This window comes from Pelobates fuscus, chromosome 4 (assembly GCF_036172605.1).
Source record: "Pelobates fuscus isolate aPelFus1 chromosome 4, aPelFus1.pri, whole genome shotgun sequence".
Lineage (NCBI taxonomy): Eukaryota > Metazoa > Chordata > Amphibia > Anura > Pelobatidae > Pelobates > Pelobates fuscus.
The window spans coordinates 146,920,880-146,941,837 of record NC_086320.1 but is presented as its reverse complement, the minus strand read 5'-3'; the positions used below and the strand labels follow the sequence as shown (position 1 = coordinate 146,941,837).

Here is a 20,958-nt window from a genome sequence, read left to right as displayed (position 1 = left end):
GCAGAGTGTGTGTGTGTGTGTATATAGTGGATGCAGAGTGTGTGTGTGTGTGTATATAGTGGATGCAGAGTGTGTGTGTGTGTGTATATAGTGGATGCAGAGTGTGTGTGTGTATAGTGGATGCAGAGTGCGTGTGTGTATAATGGATGCAGAGTGTGTGTGTGTATAATGGATGCAGAGTGTGTGTGTGTGTGTGTGTGTATAGTGGATGCAGAGTGTGTGTGTGTGTGTGTGTGTGTGTATAGTGGATGCAGAGTGTGTGTGTGTGTGTGTGTGTATAGTGGATGCAGTGTGTGTGTGTATAGTGGATGCAGTGTGTGTGTGTATAGTGGATGCAGTGTGTGTGTGTATAGTGGATGCAGTGTGTGTGTGTGTGTGTATAGTGGATGCAGTGTGTGTGTGTGTGTGTATAGTGGATGCAGTGTGTGTGTGTGTGTATAGTGGATGCAGTGTGTGTGTGTGTGTGTGTGTGTGTGTATAGTGGATGCAGTGTGTGTGTGTGTGTGTGTGTGTGTGTATAGTGGATGCAGTGTGTGTGTGTGTGTGTATAGTGGATGCAGTGTGTGTGTGTGTGTGTGTATAGTGGATGCAGTGTGTGTGTGTGTATAGTGGATGCAGTGTGTGTGTGTGTATAGTGGATGCAGTGTGTGTGTGTGTATAGTGGATGCAGTGTGTGTGTGTGTATAGTGGATGCAGTGTGTGTGTGTGTATAGTGGATTCAGTGTGTGTGTGTATAGTGGATTCAGTGTGTGTGTGTGTGTGTGTGTTGGTGCATTGAGTGTTTGTGCAGGTATGTTAAGTGTGTAAAATGGGGGGGGACGGGCGGGGCATTTTTATTTATTTTTTAAATGTTTTTTAATATTTCATTTAAAAAAAAAAATGTTTTAGTCCCCACTCCCTGCTTCTCCTGATTTTAGTCTCTAGTCGGTCCTGTCACACCTCACCCCTCTGTCAGTCCTTACATTGGCTTCCTGTATCCTATAGGAGTCAATTCAAACTGCTAACCCATACCTATAGAGCACTGAACAATTCTAGCCCCTCTTATATCTATTCACAGATCCATAGGTATGCCCCTTCTCGGCCCCTCCGCTCTGCTCATTACATCTCCTTCCACTGCTTGCACCTGTACAGCCAACTCGCGCTTGCAGGACTTCTCGCGGGCGGCTTTTTTCCTATGGAATAGCCTGCCTACCCCAATCAGACTATCCTCTAGTATTCAATCATTTTAAGAAGTGCCTTAAAACCCATCTCTTTAGGAAAGCTTATGGCCTCCCAGACTAACCTCTACCTTACATACCTGTCGCTTGCTCTCTCCTAAAGAGCAGCACTCTACTCTCTCCTCCAGCTCTGCTTCACTCCCACCTTATTTGATTGATATTTACCGTATATACTAGAGTATAAGCCGACCCGAATATAAGCCGAGGCCTCTAATTTTACCCCAAAAAACTGGGAAAACTTATTGACTCGAGTATAAGACTAGGGTGGGAAATGCAGCAGCTACTGGTAAATTTCTAAATAAAATTAGATCCTAAAAAAAGTATATTAATTGAATATTTATTTGCAGTGTGATGAAGAGCCTTGGTGGGGGGTGGGCATTTTTATTATTATTTTTTTAATTATTATAATTGTAATATTTTTTCTGTTATATTTTTTTTTATTTTATTATTATTTTTAATATTTTTTTTATTTTTTTTCATCCCCCCTCCCTGCTTGATACATGGCAGGGAGGGGGGATCTCACTCCCTGGTGGTCCAGTGGCATTGGCAGTTCAGTGGGGGGGAGGAGGGGGACTGGCAGAGAGCACTTACCTCTCCTGCAGCTCCTGTCAGCTCCCTCCTCCTCCGCGCCGGTCCGTTCAGCACCTCTGTCAGCTCCCAGTGTAAGTCTTGCGGGAGCCGCACTATGACCCCGCGGCTCTCGCGAGACTTACACTGGGAGCTGACAGAGGTGCTGAACGGACCGGCGCGGAGGAGGAGGGAGCTGCAGGAGAGGTAAGTGCTTCCTGCCAGCCCTCCAGTCTGTATTATGGCAATGTAAATTGCCATAATACAGACAGTGACTCGAGTATAAGCCGAGTTGGGGTTTTTCAGCACAAAAAATGTGCTGAAAAACTCGGCTTATACTCGAGTATATACGGTATGTCCTAATGTGTTTTACACCCCACATCCTATAGACTGTAAGCTCTTTTGAGCAGGGTCCTCTTCAACCTATTTTTCCTGTAAGTTTTCTTGTAATTGTCCTATTTATAGTTACATACCCCTCTCATATTATTCTAAAGCGCTACGGAATCTGTTGGCGCTATATAAATGGCAATAATAATAATACTGTGCAGTACTTGTACAAACACAGGTCTCTTCTGTCAGACAGTGCAGTAAAGCACAGACTCTTATTTATTTTTACTTCAGAAAACTGGACTTACTGAACAGTGTTTTGTTTTAAAAAAAAAAACATTCGGGAGTTGTCTACTGAACAGAATTTTGCAAATTTTTACCGAATGTTGCTGTTTGCGGGAAAACGACCTGATTTGAGTCGCTCAGCGTCCGTCATAACTCCGAGCAGTCGTTCAGCGAGTAGGTCGTAAAGTGAGGAGCATCTGTAGTAACAAAGTTAGAAAGTAACAATTTAGGGAGTTATCTGCTAAACTGCCTTAAGATCAAAGTTGAGGAAAGCCCATTTGTTTAGTAAAATACTCCCTTAATTGCCAACCTTATCAAAACTAGTAGATCTCAAAAAATCTATTAGATTTGTTATGGATCGTTTTAATTTTGGCTTCTATTCATTTGGAACTTCGTACACTTGCAAATTGCCAAAAAATCTGGACTTTATCTCTGAACTAAGCAAGTTACACGTCTTGTTTTTACTTATTTCTGTTGGTGTTATTCACCCTACTAAACGCTAAAATATCATTTACAGTTGTGAAGCTACAATACCTGTTTAACATTGTGATTTGTCATTTGTTACATTTGTAATAATGAATGACCATAACTGAAACTATACTGAAATCTCTGGTTCCTCTCTGTAAATACCTCCTGGTATTTGTCTAATGAAAATGTCAGTATGGGTTTGTTACCCATTAATGATGACTGATCAGATGAATGTGCCTTGTTAAAGATTCTTTATTGTTTGGTAATGACTGTGAAAGGACAGAGTAGACCAAATTCTAACAAACGGCACTGGAATGTAATATATTTGGGCATGTTGTCTCCTGGTGCTGAGGTGATCCTTTTAAAAATAGCTTTGAAGAATTAAAGTGTAAACATTAATGTTATTATATGCTGTCTGTTGTTGTAGCCTACAGAATATGTGGCAGTTAAAGGCCCATGTGCTCTGGGTGCAGTTCTGCAAAGAGCTTAACATAGCCAGGTTTACTAAACCATTTGAGTAAACTGATAGCAGCTGTAGAGTGGTCATTTTTCTGTAGATATTTCACGCTATGTGCTGTTATTTAAAGAAACAGTAAATCTATTAAGAGGCCAGGTGTCTTAAATGGAAACGGACACTTCTCTGAAAATTGTTACATTGAATAAAACATTGAAAATCCCTTTCTAAATAACCTGTATGTGGTGGTCATCATACAGGGTACAACATCAAAGCTTGTTTTGTGAATGTTACAGGTGTGCACAGGAAGCAGTTTTTTTCCATGAAATGGCAAGGCCAGGCTTTTACTTGATGCCTCTATAGTTAGGTATATGGAGGTCTCCCCCAAGACCAGCATCTACAGCAATCACAATGCCTGTCACTGTAAGGCAGACCTTCAATAATAACCGCAAGTGATGCGATACGCAATCTGTACTTTCTATTACTGCAGCCCACTAGACTGGTCATCATGTCAGGAGTACCCTGGCACCGTTGCCTGGTAATGGGGAAAAAAGTTTTTCAATGGTTTGCCCACTTACCTGGGTCTCACCTGTCACGAAGGCTCCTATCCTGCTCGGTCTCAAATTATGCATCATTTTGGGAGAAATCCCAAGTAACAAAAAAGAAAAGTTTCCTATTCTGTGTTTCAGCAGTCCAGTGGGATTAATCCACAGTTACAGGGATTATTTTATGAAGAGCAATATAAATATTTAATGTAAGGACGCCCACCACTTAAACAGTTTGCAACAAAATCATTTATTTCCTCAGTAAAATATAAAGTTCATAATATGACAAAAAACAAACAAACATGTAATAGTGACAAGTCATTCAACATTCCCTATAGTAACAGCTATAAGTTTGCCAGTGAGAGAAGCTCGTGCCTCAGATCTTTCCCCCAAACATTATGTCCACGAGGCCTTTCTCCAGGGATAACCATGTTACGTTTGATGCTTTTTATATCTGAGATAAATATTTTTCTGGACGTCACTTTTTCAAAGTTGTCAGATTTATTCAGGATCCAATCTGATTGTTGTTTACGTGTCAAGGAAAAGTAAATGAATGTCCTCTATAAAATACTCACTCGAGAAAGATGTGAGCCATCAATAGCATTTGGAAGAGCCATAGCTCCTTCACACTATAGGTGAGCTTGTTACCTGCATCATTTCACTGTTTGCCTTTTTGTAGTCTGATAATTTATGCCGTAGAGACCAAAATTAAAAATGCTAACCACATGGGTATTACTGGAAGTGCTGCAGCAAAGTCAACAACAAAACTCATGGATCTGCTGGAAGGCTTTCTTCTTTGAGCATATGTTATCACCCAATTAGGTTCCTTAGTGACTACTAAAATTAAATTCATAATAATGTAACTAGAAAATATGTCGTATTTGAAATGTCCCTAATAATGTAAACACCCTTCTTTTCTTGTTTTTGCTTCACAAATTCTAGTACCAAAAGACAAATATAAAAATAATTCAGGTTTTAATCTCTATCTTGTGTAAGGAATACATATTATTTTGTGAACTATTTCATATGTAGTAAGGCCTTTTGGCCTGTGTTTGTGGGAGGGGCGTATGACACACCCCTTCCCTACTTAAGGGACACCCCTTACCTGGCTCCATACCTTCGAGGTCAGCGTTGCATCCTGAATCCACTTCCGGTTCACGGACGGCGCCATCTTGCTTTCAGAAACCCGCGTTTTTCTTCGGTGTCAGCTGTGTCCAGGAAACTCCTTACAGGTCTCTCCACGGCCAGCCACGCACAAAGAACCCGGTCTTCTTCGCTGATCGAGTCCTCTGGACTTCTAAAACGTAAGTCCGTCGCCCGGATCACTTCCCACGGCGTCGCAATAATTTTCAGCCTCACTTTACGGCCACACGCTTTACGGCCAAAGTCTCAGGCAAATTAACCCTCCGGTTTCCGGAAACCAAGTAATAAGTATGTAGCATTCCTATGCTTTATTTTTCCCTCCTTTATTTCAGTTTGTTTCTATTTTGTAAGTTTTAGTACCTGATAGTAGGATTATTCATTTTCATACAGATTATAGTTTATTAAATACCAGTCTGTTTTATATACATATAACGATTTTAGCATGTATTTCATAATTTATGCTGTCACATTAATTATACCTAGGTTAGGGCTCATGTATTATTAGTTCATGATATTATCCTGGTATACATATACATAGTTTTGCTTGAACACTTTACTTTTTGTGTACCTTCCATTTACACTTAGGAATTTGTTTTAAACAAACGTTTTTTTTTTTTTTTTTTCCTCTCTCTCCTCCCTGTTTAAACACACCATGTACACTTTTCATTACATGGCACTTGTCATATGCTGACTTTTCTTTATGTACTCAAATTACATACACTAGAAACTCAGATAATTAATCAGGAATAGGTATAATGTGTATATATATGTGATAAAGTTTTCTCTAAATTAATTGTGTATATTACGTTGTCACTACCATGTACACCCGTTTACATGGCACCTACATTTCCTGACCTTTCTGCATATACTCAAACGATATATCGTGTATACAGAACACGGTCCCAACATCTCACACTTTCAGGTTTGAATCACACTTTTGGTTTAACCTCTCATACGTCTACCTTTCTGCATATGGTCAATTTTCATAGTTTAAACTCATACTCCCTGCACTACGATTATTACAGTAGCACGGCCATATATATATTTTAAATTTGGTCACCAGGTATACACATTATATGTAGACACTACAAGCTAATCCTGCGTTACGGTTTTTCTCCATAATAAATCAGGCGGGGTACTTCCTTACTCTAATTGTTCCCCTTCAACACATACGGTTAATAAAATCAACCACAGCATATCTAGTCTACGTTAGTATCACAGGATCCATTTCTCATACTATCATATCTATTTCTACCCTTTTAGGTTTATCCAGGTTTTCTATACCTTACGCACCATATACGTATACATACTAGCAGGTACGTAAGCCTGCTCACGTGTCACATACGTTCTCCCTAAATAGGACGTAGAGTACTGGCAGTTAGGGGTATAGGCCCAAATAGGTATCTCCCCTCTTGGCATACCGCCTATAGTTTAGAGGTCCGCGAGGCCAACACCCCGCCTCAAACGTTTCGGAGGCATACACCCCTCGAGCCACACGTTAGTTAGCCGCCTCGCAAAGTTTAGAGAGGGCGTCACCTGTCACTCCCTTCCCCTGTTTTTCTTTTATTGTCACCGAGAGGCCTACGAATTCCTGCCACTACATGGGTGGCCTCAATATTCCCTCGCGCCAACGCATAGATAGAGCCTCTCATAGCCACTTGGCAAATAGCAGGGCCTCACCTGTCACCAAAGGACAAGATTAATTTTTTCGCCTCACACGGCATAATTAGCCCGCCAGTACATCCCCTGGGTTTCAACACTAACGGTATATTTTCTCATCTAGTATGTCTCAAGAAGGGGTAGAGGATTTCTCCATCCCGAGCACTCCGGCTAGACCAAACTCCCCACCACCGGAAGAAGACATGGCTAGTCCTGCATCATTCAGGTCCTGGACAATCCCTCGCATAACTAACGAACTCAGGAGACGACACATTCCTTTCCCCGCGACTGCCAGGAAAGCGGAACTATACAAACTGTTGCACACCTCAACTGATAACTCTGATGCAGGGGAAGGGACTAGCCAGTCTAACCCGACAGATATACATGGCATGCTTACATCCCTCATGTCATCCATGGGCAAGGTAAACTCCAGGCTGGAGAAACTGGAATCGGTCACCACAGCCCTTACCTTGGCTGGGTCAGTCACTGTGACCCCTCCGCCACTGGTCGAGTTGCCACTAGTTTCTCCAGCCACCACCTCTGACGAGCAGGAGGTTAACCCTGCCCATATGATACCTGAGCACCTTAAGAAAGACATCCTGGAAGGTAAAGATGTCAACTTAGCTGCACTACTAATTGCCTCCCAGGATGTGGTGGAGCATAAAACTTATGCGTATGAGGATATTTCTGTGGTGGTAAAGTCCAGGGATGCACGCCTAAACAGGAAACTCACCATCCCGGAATTTGTGTTGGCTTTTGGCATCTACCGGGATGTCATATGTGCCGTTTACCCACACAGGCGTGAGGAATTTGATATGTATATGCACAAGCTGGTGGACCTGGGCAATAAATATGGTGGATCGGCATTCTACGATTACCATAGATCTTTTTCTGCAAAAGTGTCAGGCGCCTTCTCACAGTACGGGACAAGGTCCAACTGGAGTAAGATAGACACAGTGATTTTCTGCAGACACTTTGCAGGGCTAAGGACACCGGCTTGTGCATACTGCTCCTCCATGTCTCATTCGGCAAATTTTTGTCCCACCACTGCTAACGAGCATACCCACGTGCAAGGACCTAGCTCCGCTGGTCCTACGGAGAAAATAGCTAAAGACAAACTGGGTAGACCTATCAAGTTTCTGGGCAAATCCCAGATATGTAATAACTTTAATGTTGGTACATGTAATTACAGCGGTTGTCGTTTGTTGCATATATGCTCAAAATGTTTCAGGGCACATGCAAAAATCATGTGTCCCAATAAAATGTATCCCAAACAGTACCTAACGTCTATCAACATATCCCTACTTGCGACATTTCTGTCACAGCATCCATCTACACATTTAGTAGATTTCATAATCTCTGGTCTATCAGAAGGATTCCACACAGGTATCATACATATGCCTTCAGGAATCCTGGAATGTCCAAATCTACAATCCGCCCAACACAACCCTACAGCAGTTGACACACTCATAGCTAAAGAAGTGTCAGAAGGTTTTTTATTGGGACCTTTTCAATCCCCTCCTTTCACTACATGGAGGACAAACCCTATCGGGGTTGTCACAGGAAAATCTTCCAACAAGCAGAGACTTATTATCGATTTGTCGGCACCACACACCTCTACCACTCCCAGCCTCAACTCCTTAATACCATCGGAGGAATTCTCCCTGCAATATTCCACTATAGACCACGCCATTACGGCTATCTTACAGGCAGGAGTCGGTGCATGGCTCAGTAAGACCGACATAACAAATGCATTCAAACTACTACCAATCCACCCCACACTGTGGCACCTACATGGCATCAAGTGGGAAGGGAACTACTACTTTTTCTCACGACTAACTTTTGGTTCTAAAAGTAGTCCAGCCATATTTGACACATTTGCCGAAATCCTATGCTGGTTACTACTCAATATATCCAGATGCCCTACAGTCATACATTATCTGGACGATTTCTTAATGGTCGAGGAGAATTCTTCCCCTCCCACTAGCCTGAAAGAGACTGTCAGCCTATTCAACCAGTTGGGGGTCCCAGTCTCCCCTACCAAGACCGAAGGCCCAGATACCATCATCACTTTCCTGGGCATCATGCTAGACTCAGCCAACATGCAAGCTAGCCTACCACGCACCAAGGTAGAAAACATTCTGACAAACATCAACCTCTATATACAACTACGCACTTGCAATCGCAAAGAATTACAATCTTTACTGGGGTCACTCAATTTTGCCATGCGTATTATACCTCAAGGCCGTGCTTTCATCAGCATGTTCCCACGGTTTCTACATGATGCACACAGATTGACCCTAGATACCCAAGCCACGGCAGACCTTCTCATGTGGAGAAACTTTTTAAACTCCTGGAACGGGAAAAGCATGTTCCTCCCTCAATTGTCTGACACTTCTCCTACTGTTTGGACAGACGCGGCGTCTACCACAGGTTTTGCAGCAATTTTTGGGAACGAATGGCTTTGGGGTAGCTGGCCTTCAGAGGTGCAGGACCTGGAGTGTTTTTTCTCTACCTCAGCTCTTTTCGAGATATATCCCATCGTGGCGGCTGCCGTGGCATGGGGACATCTATGGACAGGTTCATCAGTCAGGTGTTACTCAGACAACCAAGCAACCTGTTCCATTATCAACAAAGGTCGCTCCAACTCCCTTACTATCATGAGATTTTTGAGGAAACTCACTTGGTTGGCAGCATGTCATAATTTTTTCTTGCACTGTGTTCATATTCCAGGTATTTGTAACGAGGCAGCTGATAATTTGTCTCGTTTTAAATTCCAGGCCTTTCATCAACTTCTCCCATCAGCCGCGCCCACAGCCACGGCCACTCCACTGTTCCATCAGCTAACAATGGACTAGACGTTATCATGCAACATTGCAGAACTTTGTCCCAACTAGCTCTATCTACAAATACCAGGAAAACCTACAACAGAGCTTTCAGTTTATTCAAAAGATTCCTGTTGGAACACAACATATTACAACCATTCATCATGACATCTTTTTTAGGTTTTGCCTCTTTTTTGCCACCTCAAACTCAAACTTTCTTACAACACAATCAAACTATATCTTACAGGCATCCAACATCACATGCTGACCTTACAACCCAACAACTCAAGTTTCATGTCATCATACCAAATCAAGAACATCCTTAGGGGTATACAAAGATCCGAACCCCCGCATACAGCACAGAGGCTTCCTATAGATTTTCATATCCTTAAGAAATTATCACAACTACTAGATCTAAAACCCTTCTCCTTCAACACAACACTAGTCATCAAAACAGCTATTTAGGTGGCTTTTTATGGGTTTCTGAGACCTAGAGAGTTTACCGCCATCAATACAACACAATCCACTCACCTACTGCTTCATTCGCACTTAACCAAACACATGGACTATTATATCCTGACACTACCTCATTCAAAAAACAGTCAACACGCTCCACCCGTAGAGGTTAAATACTATCCGACTCACAACAGTTGGTGCCCCGTCCAAATACTGGACTCTTATACAGAGAGTCTCAAGGCACCACCATCACAACCACTTTTTGTTCTACGAGGTTCAGTTCTCACTACTACCAACTTCATGACCCACGTTAGGTCATTACTAACACAGCTGGGACTCAAGCCAGCTAACTATTCAGGCCACTCCTTCCGCATAGGAGCGGCCTCCACAGCCTCCAGTGTTAACATACCGGTTCATGTTATCAAGACACTGGGGCGCTGGAAATCATCCGCTTACACACGGTACATTCCTAACCCTGTACAAGAAGTAAGGAATGCTTTTCAGAACATGTCTTGTTAAGTTGTATATTGGTAGTTTGTATTAAAATGTTGAAACTTCTATTTTTGCCCTCTTTATTTTCAGGCCTACCTCATCGTCGGTTTCGGCACACCACAACCGACTTGCTACTTTTATACCATCCTACACTTATTAGGTCTTATTTCTCTTTGCCATCATGAGCCCTTCACACAAGTAGTAAGGCCTTTTGGCCTGTGTTTGTGGGAGGGGCGTATGACACACCCCTTCCCTACTTAAGGGACACCCCTTACCTGGCTCCATACCTTCGAGGTCAGCGTTGCATCACCCTCCCACCCACACCTCTTTATCAACTCCTTTTTCTTACATTTCTTCTTGGTAGGCCCTCTTTATTTTCAGGCCTACCTCATCGTCGGTTTCGGCACACCACAACCGACTTGCTACTTTTATACCATCCTACACTTATTAGGTCTTATTTCTCTTTGCCATCATGAGCCCTTCACACAAGTAGTAAGGCCTTTTGGCCTGTGTTTGTGGGAGGGGCGTATGACACACCCCTTCCCTACTTAAGGGACACCCCTTACCTGGCTCCATACCTTCGAGGTCAGCGTTGCATCACCCTCCCACCCACACCTCTTTATCAACTCCTTTTTCTTACATTTCTTCTTGGTAGGCCCTCTTTATTTTCAGGCCTACCTCATCGTCGGTTTCGGCACACCACAACCGACTTGCTACTTTTATACCATCCTACACTTATTAGGTCTTATTTCTCTTTGCCATCATGAGCCCTTCACACAAATATATATATATATATATATATATATGTGTGTGTATGTATTATTTAGTTGGGGTTTTTTTTGGGGGGGGGGGGGGGGGTTGTTATTGGCACAGCTTTAGTTGATAAAAATGCACTATTGGTTCTCTAGTAAACCCCACATTCCCTCAGTGCAACTCACATTTTTTTTAATACCAGGAATCAGATTGTTATGGTGAAGGAAATGCTATTTTTTTTTACAATTTATTGATGTCATTTATATAGTGCCAACACACATACCACAGCATTTTGTAACTTTAAATTGGGATGTCTAAGAAACTGAATGATATTGACTTAATCATAAGGGGAAGACACATCCTCTCAAACAAGATTTTAATCTACTCTATGCAGGATTGTGATAAGTAGCACTAGATACAGAGCACAACGTTTCCAGTAGTCATTGTCAAGTGTAAACTTTGCTCTAGCAGGTAGAAATGTACCATCTGTTAGCTGGCAATAGACTTTCCTGGCTTGCAGTGACAAGTGATTTTTAAGGACTGAATAAAAGCACATGATTTAAAATCTATCCTACAAGAAGTATAGCACTTTATAGGTGGATACAATAAGAATATATCCGTGTACTTTCCCTGGAAATCCTGTTCGTACACTACAAGTTATCACTGTATCGTAATCAAATAAATATGCCACTGGTTTTATTTTATGTTTTATTTGAAATGTTATATTTATAAAACTGCTTCTGTCACATGACCAATTTCTAAGTGCCCACAATAAGCAAGGCAAACCTTGTTTGTGAGTGTTTAACCTAAGTCATAGTAAATCTGTTTTGAGATCAGGCGCAAGGTGCCAAAAGTATTTGAAATTTCCTGTCGTTAGTGGGAATGTTGTTTTATGCTTTGCCTGTATTAATATTTTGCCGTTGAACTGTGCCAGGAAATAACTTGGTACCTTTTCAGTTTATTTTGTTCCAGGAGATGGAAGGGTCTGGGATGGGCAGCAAATCCAGTTCACAGGAGCAAAGTACATACAGACTTTTTAAATCCTAAACTGCAAATATTAATGGCTACATATTCACGAATTGCTGAGGCTCGATGGGTGTAATGAAAATAAGATATTTCACTACTCCTTGCAACCAAGTTATTAAAGGGACACTATAGTCAGTATAGAACATGTCCCTGCAGCCTCACTGCTCAGTCCTCTGCCATTTAGGAGTTAAATCCCTTTGTTTATGAACCCCAGTCACACCTCCCTGCATGTGACTTGTACAGCCTTCCATAAACACTTCCTGTAAAGAGAGCCCTATTTAGGCTTTCTTTATTGCAAGTTCTGTTTAATTAAGATTTTCTTATCCCCTGCTACGTTAATAGCTTGCTAGAGCCTGCAAGAGCCTCCTGTATGTGATTAAAGTTCAATTTAGAGATTGAGATACAATTATTTAAGGTAAATTACATCTGTTCGAAAGTGAAAACTGTTTTTTTTTCATGCAGACTCTGTCAATCATAGCCAGGGGAGGTGTGGCTAGGGCTGCATAAACAGAAACAAAGTGATTTAACTCCTACATTTCAGTGAATTGAGCAGTGAAATTGCAGGGGAATGATCTATACACTAAAACTGCTTTATTTAGCTAAAGTAATTTAGGTGACTATAGTGTTCCTTTAATGTCATCACAAAAAATAGTCCTGTCAGTCTTGCCCTTTTCTTCTCTTGTACTTTGCTTTCACAAATAATGTAGTCAAATAGATTGTTGTACAATCCACACTATTCCCATTGTGTTGAAACATTATATATGCAGTTAAAGGATCACTACAGTCACCCAGATCACTTCATGTCAATAAGGTGGTCATGGTGCAGTGTCCCTTTCCTCTTAACCCTGCATTGTAAAACATGTTTGCATTGCAAAATAAGTCCACTCCTAGTGAGTATGACAGCCACAAAAGCACTTCTGTTGCACTGACAGAATAAATGTTGATTCCCCAACGCCAAAGCCCCATAGGAAAGCATTGATTCAATGATTTCCAATAGGACAGTTTGAATGCACGTGCGTCACTCGCCATGAATGCTCTTTTTGGCCACCAATGTACCTCAAAAATAATCATTAAATTTGACCATAACAGAGGAGGCCATACCTCCTCTGTGACATCACTGGAGTGGTAAGTAAAACTTGATCATTTTTTTTATTCTTATTATTTTATGGCAAACTGGAGTGGGACCTATTTTGAGCTAGGCAGAGGGACACTATAGCATTAGGACTACTTTCTGTATTCCTAAACCTATGGTGTTCCTTTTAATGGAGCTGAAGATACCACATCCGTGGCAACCGTTATTATATGAATAATATGCACAGTGGTTGAGTTCACCTATGTTCAGGAGCATTATTTATCCTCAGGATCTGCCGTGCGAGTCTCAAGTTTGTTTGCATTAGCAATGATGTATGGGCATTAGGAAAAAGTTAAATTCTCGCTATATAACAAAACTTCTAAACGTTTGTGGAAAGAAGCACCAAGTTAGAAATTAAGTATTTTATAATATGATTAAAAGCTGAATCTGAAATGGAAGTTGAATAATGTTGTCTATATTCTTTGTCGGGGGTTTCAGTGTCAGACATTGTATTCGTATTAGACATATCAAAGTGTGCATCTTAATAATATTGTTAGACAATTTCGACCATAATTTAGACAAGGGCATTACCAAGTTTGCAACAGTGATTCATTCAGCAGTGGATACACTGTTATGTGTGAAGCATCTTGTGTATTAACTATTCTTGCAAATGGTAGGGGTCAAATGTCTTCTATTTACAGCTCTGTGCCGCACTCATAGCAATGTAAACTCCGTGGGTGCCAGTAAGTTGTATGTGATATTTATAGTGAAAGTAAAACCAAATAAGCATAGTAATAAGACCACCCTTCCTTAAAGGTTCCAATTTTGTGGTTTTCAGGGTCTGCCTATGGCATGGATCTAATTTCACTTATTTAAAAAAAAATATTGCCAAAAATAAACCCTTCCCATGCATTTATAATGTATTGAATGCCAAATAATTTACTATATATTTTCTCAATATTATTTAATAGAAGGTAATTACGTCTTCACTTATAAATGTAACTGTTCAATATAGGCTTAATTTTATGTGTAATCATCTGGCAATAGGTCAATAAAATATTTCAACTGGCATAACTGCAGACACAAATATAAAATTAAGTTTTTATGTCTTTATTTTACTGCGTATATGTACGGTAAATTATTATTTTTTTCATCTTGTTTCAGAGTATTTAGTATAATTTAGTCAACCTAATTTAACAAAATATTATATGCACCAGTGTATCTTTAACAAATAAATTAACTGAAATCCTTATATATGTGGCATGAAAAGTTTGTATTCAAACTGTGTGTCTGTCTGAAAAATGATTAAAGGGGTATTGTACTGCAGATCATTGCTGTAGAAACCATACCAAGGTTTTTTATATTTATTTATTTTTCTTTTCTCTTTGCAGAAGAAGTAGATTACAGCACATTCGGGACAGCTACGTTAAACAGGAGAAAGAAGAATGCTTTGGTGGCCCTTCGCAATGACAGTCTTCGCCATAAGAAACCTCACATTAATATCAGTATGCCGCATGACTTCAGACCCGTGTCCTCTATCATTGATGTGGATATACTTCCGGAGACACACAGGAGGGTCAGACTATACAGGCACGGATGTGACAAGCCACTTGGGTTCTATATTCGTGATGGAACTAGTGTCAGGGTGACTCCACATGGTTTGGAGAAAGTGCCAGGAATATTCATATCCAGGATGGTCCCTGGAGGTTTGGCTGAAAGCACAGGATTGCTTGCTGTTAACGATGAGGTTTTAGAAGTGAATGGTATTGAAGTTGCAGGAAAGACACTTGACCAGGTTACTGATATGATGATTGCAAACAGCCATAACCTTATAATCACAGTCAAACCTGCAAACCAAAGGAACAATGTCATTCGGAGCAGCCGGATGTCCGGAAGCTCTGGGCAATCTACAGACAGCACAGCTAGCCATCACAGCTTACCATCTGCTCACCTTCTGCAGAATTTCCACCCGGATGATATGGAGAGTGACGATGATGCAGATATTGTTATTGAGGGTAGCATTGAACCTCGTAACATTCCAAAATCTCAAAGCCTCCCCTCAGGCAGCCTGTCCAGGATTAATGGCAGCAGCTTGAGCCACAGATTAGAAAAGGACTTGAGCTTCAGCAATTCTGGGCGAGAAAGTAATGGAAGCATTCACAAAATACTTAGCAGTTTAAAAGCTGACCCTAGGAACAGCTTAGTGATTCCCAAGGGGGGCATAGAGGAAGATGGCACTGTTATTACACTCTAGGGAATACCAAGCATTGCATGATGACACAGCCAGAACTTGCAGAGCCATTAACATTTAGAAAGGAGGCCACTTAAATAATGTAGAAATTCAGTGGTCAATATGGTACTTAGTGATGTTTTACTCTGCTTCAGGATGTAAAAGTATTAACCTTGGACATATGAGTGTGCAGGACAGCTGGTTAGAGTTCAGCATTCTCTCTGCCTTTTTGAACTGCACATAGTCAACTTACCAAAGTATCTCTTTTCATACTGAACTAACCAAGATTTTGTAAATAATGAAAACCAAAATTTTAATGTAGAAATCAGGGGAACTGCAGCATTTGGGTTTGGCTGCCACAATGCCACTCATTGGGTATCCTGTACATTTATATCAGTGGGAACAAACATGTCGCATCGTGTTTGTTTCTCTATCCGTACACACTGATAAGTACTAACATTGTTTCAACTAAAGCTGCTGAGTTAGGTTTTCTAATTTAAAATAATAACAAAACAAAACTTTTTTTTAAAAGCAATTATGTGTCCCAATAATGAGATGTCTCTATTTTTTGTAAGAAACAAGGCAGCATATTATCAGGATTTCTTGAATCAACAGCACCACTTGCTGGTCAACTGTGGTACAACCTGTAAAACGTTATTCCTTTCCTCTTAGTTGTGGTATGGGAGAAACTTCCATTTAGTGCCTCGAGGTTGCTTCATATTTTGTATTTTTTTGTTTGTACCCTATGAATATCATAGTATAAGTGTTACATGCTGTCTCAGTAATGTCTGACGTATTTCCTGTGGAATGTCAACAGAAAAAAAAAATGGTTTTCAGATTGGCTAACTCTTACTGTTACACTGTGGAACTTTTGAAATATTGCAAGGCCAAAACATGTTTTAACTTAACTTACGGAACATTCTTCTGTGTTACATTCTAGTAAACACAGATTTGAATCATTGTTAATCTACTGATTTGCTTATTTCAGTATTGTTTGTCCCTGATGTTTCTTTAACTGTAAGTATAAACACCAAACAATCTGAAAATGCCCTGCTGGACGGACCGATTTATTTATATGTGAATCAAGACAGAGCATTTTAAAGCTAGCTGGATATGTTCTACTTGTTTAAAGCAGAACTGTGTTCATTCTAAGAACTTGGGTAAGAATTAAAGGGAAATAATATCATACCACTATATGTAACTTTTAACTTTATCATACAAATCATGTCTGAACAAAGCGCCATTCTGTTCTTTGTACTTTTAAGATCCTGTTTTGTTTTTGTTTTTTCATTTTCTATATGTTTAGTTTTTTCAGAAAAGATCAATCAACTTAAGTGCTATAAATAAACGCATTCCATTGTTTTTATAGTTTTCAACATGAAATTATATTCAGTTTCCATCTCCTACTTGTTTTTATACACTTGTACATGCAAAAGAAATCTGTTAAATAAAGATAGAATGATAGGTGTGCTTTGCAGTCTGTGTTTTAGGCATACAAATGGTTAAGCCGGTGTGGCTTTTTGAAGGAAGCAGGAGTAGTTAAAACAAAACACAATATGTTACACTTCTTATAGAATTACCGGTGTGACTTCTTGGAAAAAAAAAAAAAGAAACTTATAAGGGAAATTAAATATTTTTTTTTTTTTGTGATTTACAACTATCCATGACTCCGCTCTGTCTCCAGAGAGAGAAGAGAGTTGAGCCGCCCAATTGTCTGTGTGTCATCCACATCACCATGTTGCCAATGGACATAATTGGCTGCCTGACAGAACTGCAGCTCTTACCTAGCCCCTCTGAACTAAGCAACTCTCAGAGCTTAGAGTGGGTGTATGACACTCAGTGCAACATGAGCTTTGCAATTCTACAACACCGATGATGCCTAAAGGCACACTATAAGCACTGAAGAAGCTTTAGGTCAATTGAGTGGTTTTGTTACATAGATCATGCCCGTGCAGTGGAATTGCTCAATTCTGTCATTTAGGAGTTAAATCACTTTGTTAATGCAGCCCTAGTCCACACCTACCTGCATGTAGCTTGCACAGTCTTCCTAAACTCTTCCTGCAAAGAGTCTTCTAATGTTTACACTCCCCTTATTGCAAATTCAGTTTCATTTAGAACTCCTGATCTCTTGCTCTGTAAATATTAAACATAGAAACATAGAATGTGACGGCAGATAAGAACCATTCGGCACCTCTAGTCTGCCCAATTTTCTAAATACTTTCATTAGTCCCTGGCCTTATCTTATAGTTAGGATAGCCTTATGCCTATCCCACGCATGCTTAAACTCCTTTAGTGTGTTAACCTCTACCACTTCAGCTGGAAGGCTATTCCACGCATGAACTACCCTCTCAGTATAGTAAGTATATTCTGCTAGAACCTGCGGGAGCTTCCTATGTGTGATTTAAGTTAACAGAGCAGAAGATAAAAAGAATAAAATATTTTAACGTAAACACATTAGCGGATCTGATTTAATTTGAAACCATTTAGACTGTGCAAATCACACCCAGGGGAAGTGTGACTGGGGCTACGTAAAATGGCAGATGATTGAGCAGTGAGACAGCAAGGGCATGATATGTACACCAAAACTGCTTCATTAAGCAAGTTATTTTGGTGCATAGAGGAAATGTATATGTAAATAATAAAAGGAAAGTTCTAAAATTAGTTCACTTTGTTGAAACAGTAAAAAAAAAAATAAACCATTATAGATAAGGGTAATTGTCATTTGCAATAATAGAAATTATGTCTAGCAAATTTAATAGAACATTTTTCATTTCAAATATATCCAATACATTCAGTTAAAGCAAGGGATAAATCAGATATGAAGCTTATTAAAGGGACACTCCACCAAATACAACAAAATAATCACTGTTTTACATATATCCCAAATGAAAACTTGCTTGTATTTAATTATGCATTTTTACATTGGGGGGTATATTTAAAAAAAAAAAAAAAACTTGCAGTTCTTTTGTCTGCTGCCTTTGCAAACTCTCCCCTTCTAACCCTGCCCAGACCTTCTATGGCTGTCCAATTACAGACATTCCAATGCAGCTCAATGAAAATTCTTTGCAAGACAGGTGCTCGGAGCAATTGCTACCTCGTGAGTTTAGCTCCACTGAGCTAACCAAACCCCAGGAAGTAACCGGAGCTTTTGTCTGTTTGAAAGCAAAGGGTAATGTAACCAGGTCAGTTTATAAAAGTGTCTTTCTATTGAAATCTGCACTTTTTGCAAAATGAAAAAGAGGACATACTTTTCAGCAAGATAAAAGTGCTTTATGTATCTGGGGTGTCCCTTCAACAAATATAGATTCACTTCAAATGCACAAAGGTTCAAACATTGTATATAAATACCAGCTGTATCGATAGTAGCTAAAAGTCCGCAAATGCTGGCTGGAGAAACATAACTGAAGACAATCGTGCTGATACTTGGAAGACACTGCTTATATGCCACATATTCTGGACTTTGTTTGGATTTTTTTGCTGGAAATTAGGATTTTAACACAATCTTTTTACTGTGCGTGAGGTTTTTTTTAAAAAAAAAAAAAAAAAAAGGATTTGTAGTTTCATTTTTATATGACATTAATAAACTGTTGCACTATCTTCGCTTTGTTTTTGTATCTTTTAAGATACACTACTGTGACCACTCCAATTGGATGCAAAGTTTACACAGAATACTCTCCATTTCCTGAACCACTAATGTGGAGGTGGAAATCATTTATTTCAATACCCAGCTTCCCCATAAATTCTTATTTGGGGCTTCTGCACAGCGCTGACATTTATCTACTTTTAGAAATGTTAAAATAACTATTTTTCTCCAATGTATATTAAAGCGGAACCTATGGCAAAATGTGCCAAATGATTGCTGCAGAAAAATTGATTGGATTACTCATGACAAGGAGCTACAGCAACTAATGCTAACTAATAAAAGTTAATGTACAAAAAGCCCAAGGGCCTAACAGTTTTCACCCACAAGTACTTAACGAACGAAGTGTGGAAGTAAGCAAATCTGTTTTTAATCTTAGGATTCTTTTCTTTCAGGAATTGGATTGGAGGAAGTAGATATGGTTCCTGTATTCAAAAAGGGTCCAAAATCCCTGCATGAAATTACAGACCTGTGAGCTTAAAGGACCACTATAGACACCCAGACCACTAAAGCTCAATGAAGTGGTCTGGGTGCCAGGTCCCCCTAATGTTAACCCAAAAGCTGAAAACATAGCAGTTTCTGAGAAATTGCTATGTTTACACTGCATGGTTAATCCAGCCTCTAGTGGTTGTATCCCTAACAACCACTAGAGGCGCTTCTGCGATTTACACTGTGTAAATTGCACTTATTGATCATTTACGTCCTCACGGAGTCCAGCATCAAATAAGATCCCCATAGGAAAACATTGAGTAATGCTTTCCTATGGGCAGGTTTGAATGCGCGTGCGCGCCTCTGGCCACGCATGCGCATTCGGCTCTACTCGGGAACTGACGTCAGCTGGGGAGGAGAGGTCACCAGCGCCGAGGGCTGGATTAAGGTAAGTGGGGGGCACTCCAAGAGCCTATAGTGCCAGGAAAACAGGTTTAAATTCTGTGGCTGGAATAGTTAAACCAGTTTTAAAAGTATTTGAAAGGTTATTAAGGGATACTTTTTCAGGAATTCACTTAGAAGAACAATATTAGCAAAAATCAGCAGGGTTTTTATGAAATATGGGTTATGTGAAACGTACTTATTTCTTTGTAGAATGCACAAGTTAAAATAGAGATAAGGGTGTTGCACTAAATGTGATCTACGTGGATTTTGCCAAGGCATTCAATACGGTTACAAACAATAGGTTAGTATTCAAACTAAAATAAATTGGTATCGATAAAAACTCTTGTTCCTGGGTAGAATGTTGGCTTAAAGAGCGTACAGAGAGTTGTCATCGGTATTTATAAGCTGGATAAAAGTGGTAAGTGGTGTCCCTCAGGATTCTATTCTGGGACAGCTTCTGTTTAACATATTTATAAATCATCTTGAAATAGGCATTGAAAGTCATGTTTCCGTGAGCAGGATATTACTTTGCTGCAGCAGGATTTAGATAGACTGAAGGACAGGGCAATTAAACGGCAGATTAAATGTAATGTAGATAAATGCAAAGTAATGCATGGGGCCACAAGGGGTCACAAGGTATTCGCACGCTAAATAGTGAATTAGAGATCACACAAGAGAATGATTTAGGAATTGTTACAGGCAACAATGTGCAATGTCAATCCGCAGTTGCTAAGGACAGCAAGATATTGACATGTATGAAAAGAGAAATAAATTCTGGGGATGAAAACAGTTTTTTCTCTTTTTAAATGAATGCTAACATTGCACCTTGAATATGCTGTCCAATTTTGGGCACCTGTTCTAAAGAAGGATATTATGGCACTAGAAATAAAAAAGGAATGGAACATTTTAGACCAAGGACCAATATA

At 40.0% G+C, this 20,958-nt stretch overlaps 1 protein-coding gene across 2 annotated transcripts in view; it reads left to right on the top strand.

The window, feature by feature from the left end:
* PARD6G (par-6 family cell polarity regulator gamma) overlaps positions 1-16,479 on the top strand; it is a 129,191-nt gene extending 112,712 nt beyond the window's left edge. For both annotated transcript variants that reach the window (XM_063450491.1, XM_063450492.1), the window contains exon 3: positions 14,681-16,479. In XM_063450491.1, coding sequence (XP_063306561.1) covers positions 14,681-15,543 — 863 coding nt within the window. In that variant the 3' untranslated portion in view covers positions 15,544-16,479. The remainder of the gene's footprint in view (positions 1-14,680) is intronic.
* The last annotated feature ends 4,479 nt before the right edge of the window (positions 16,480-20,958 follow it).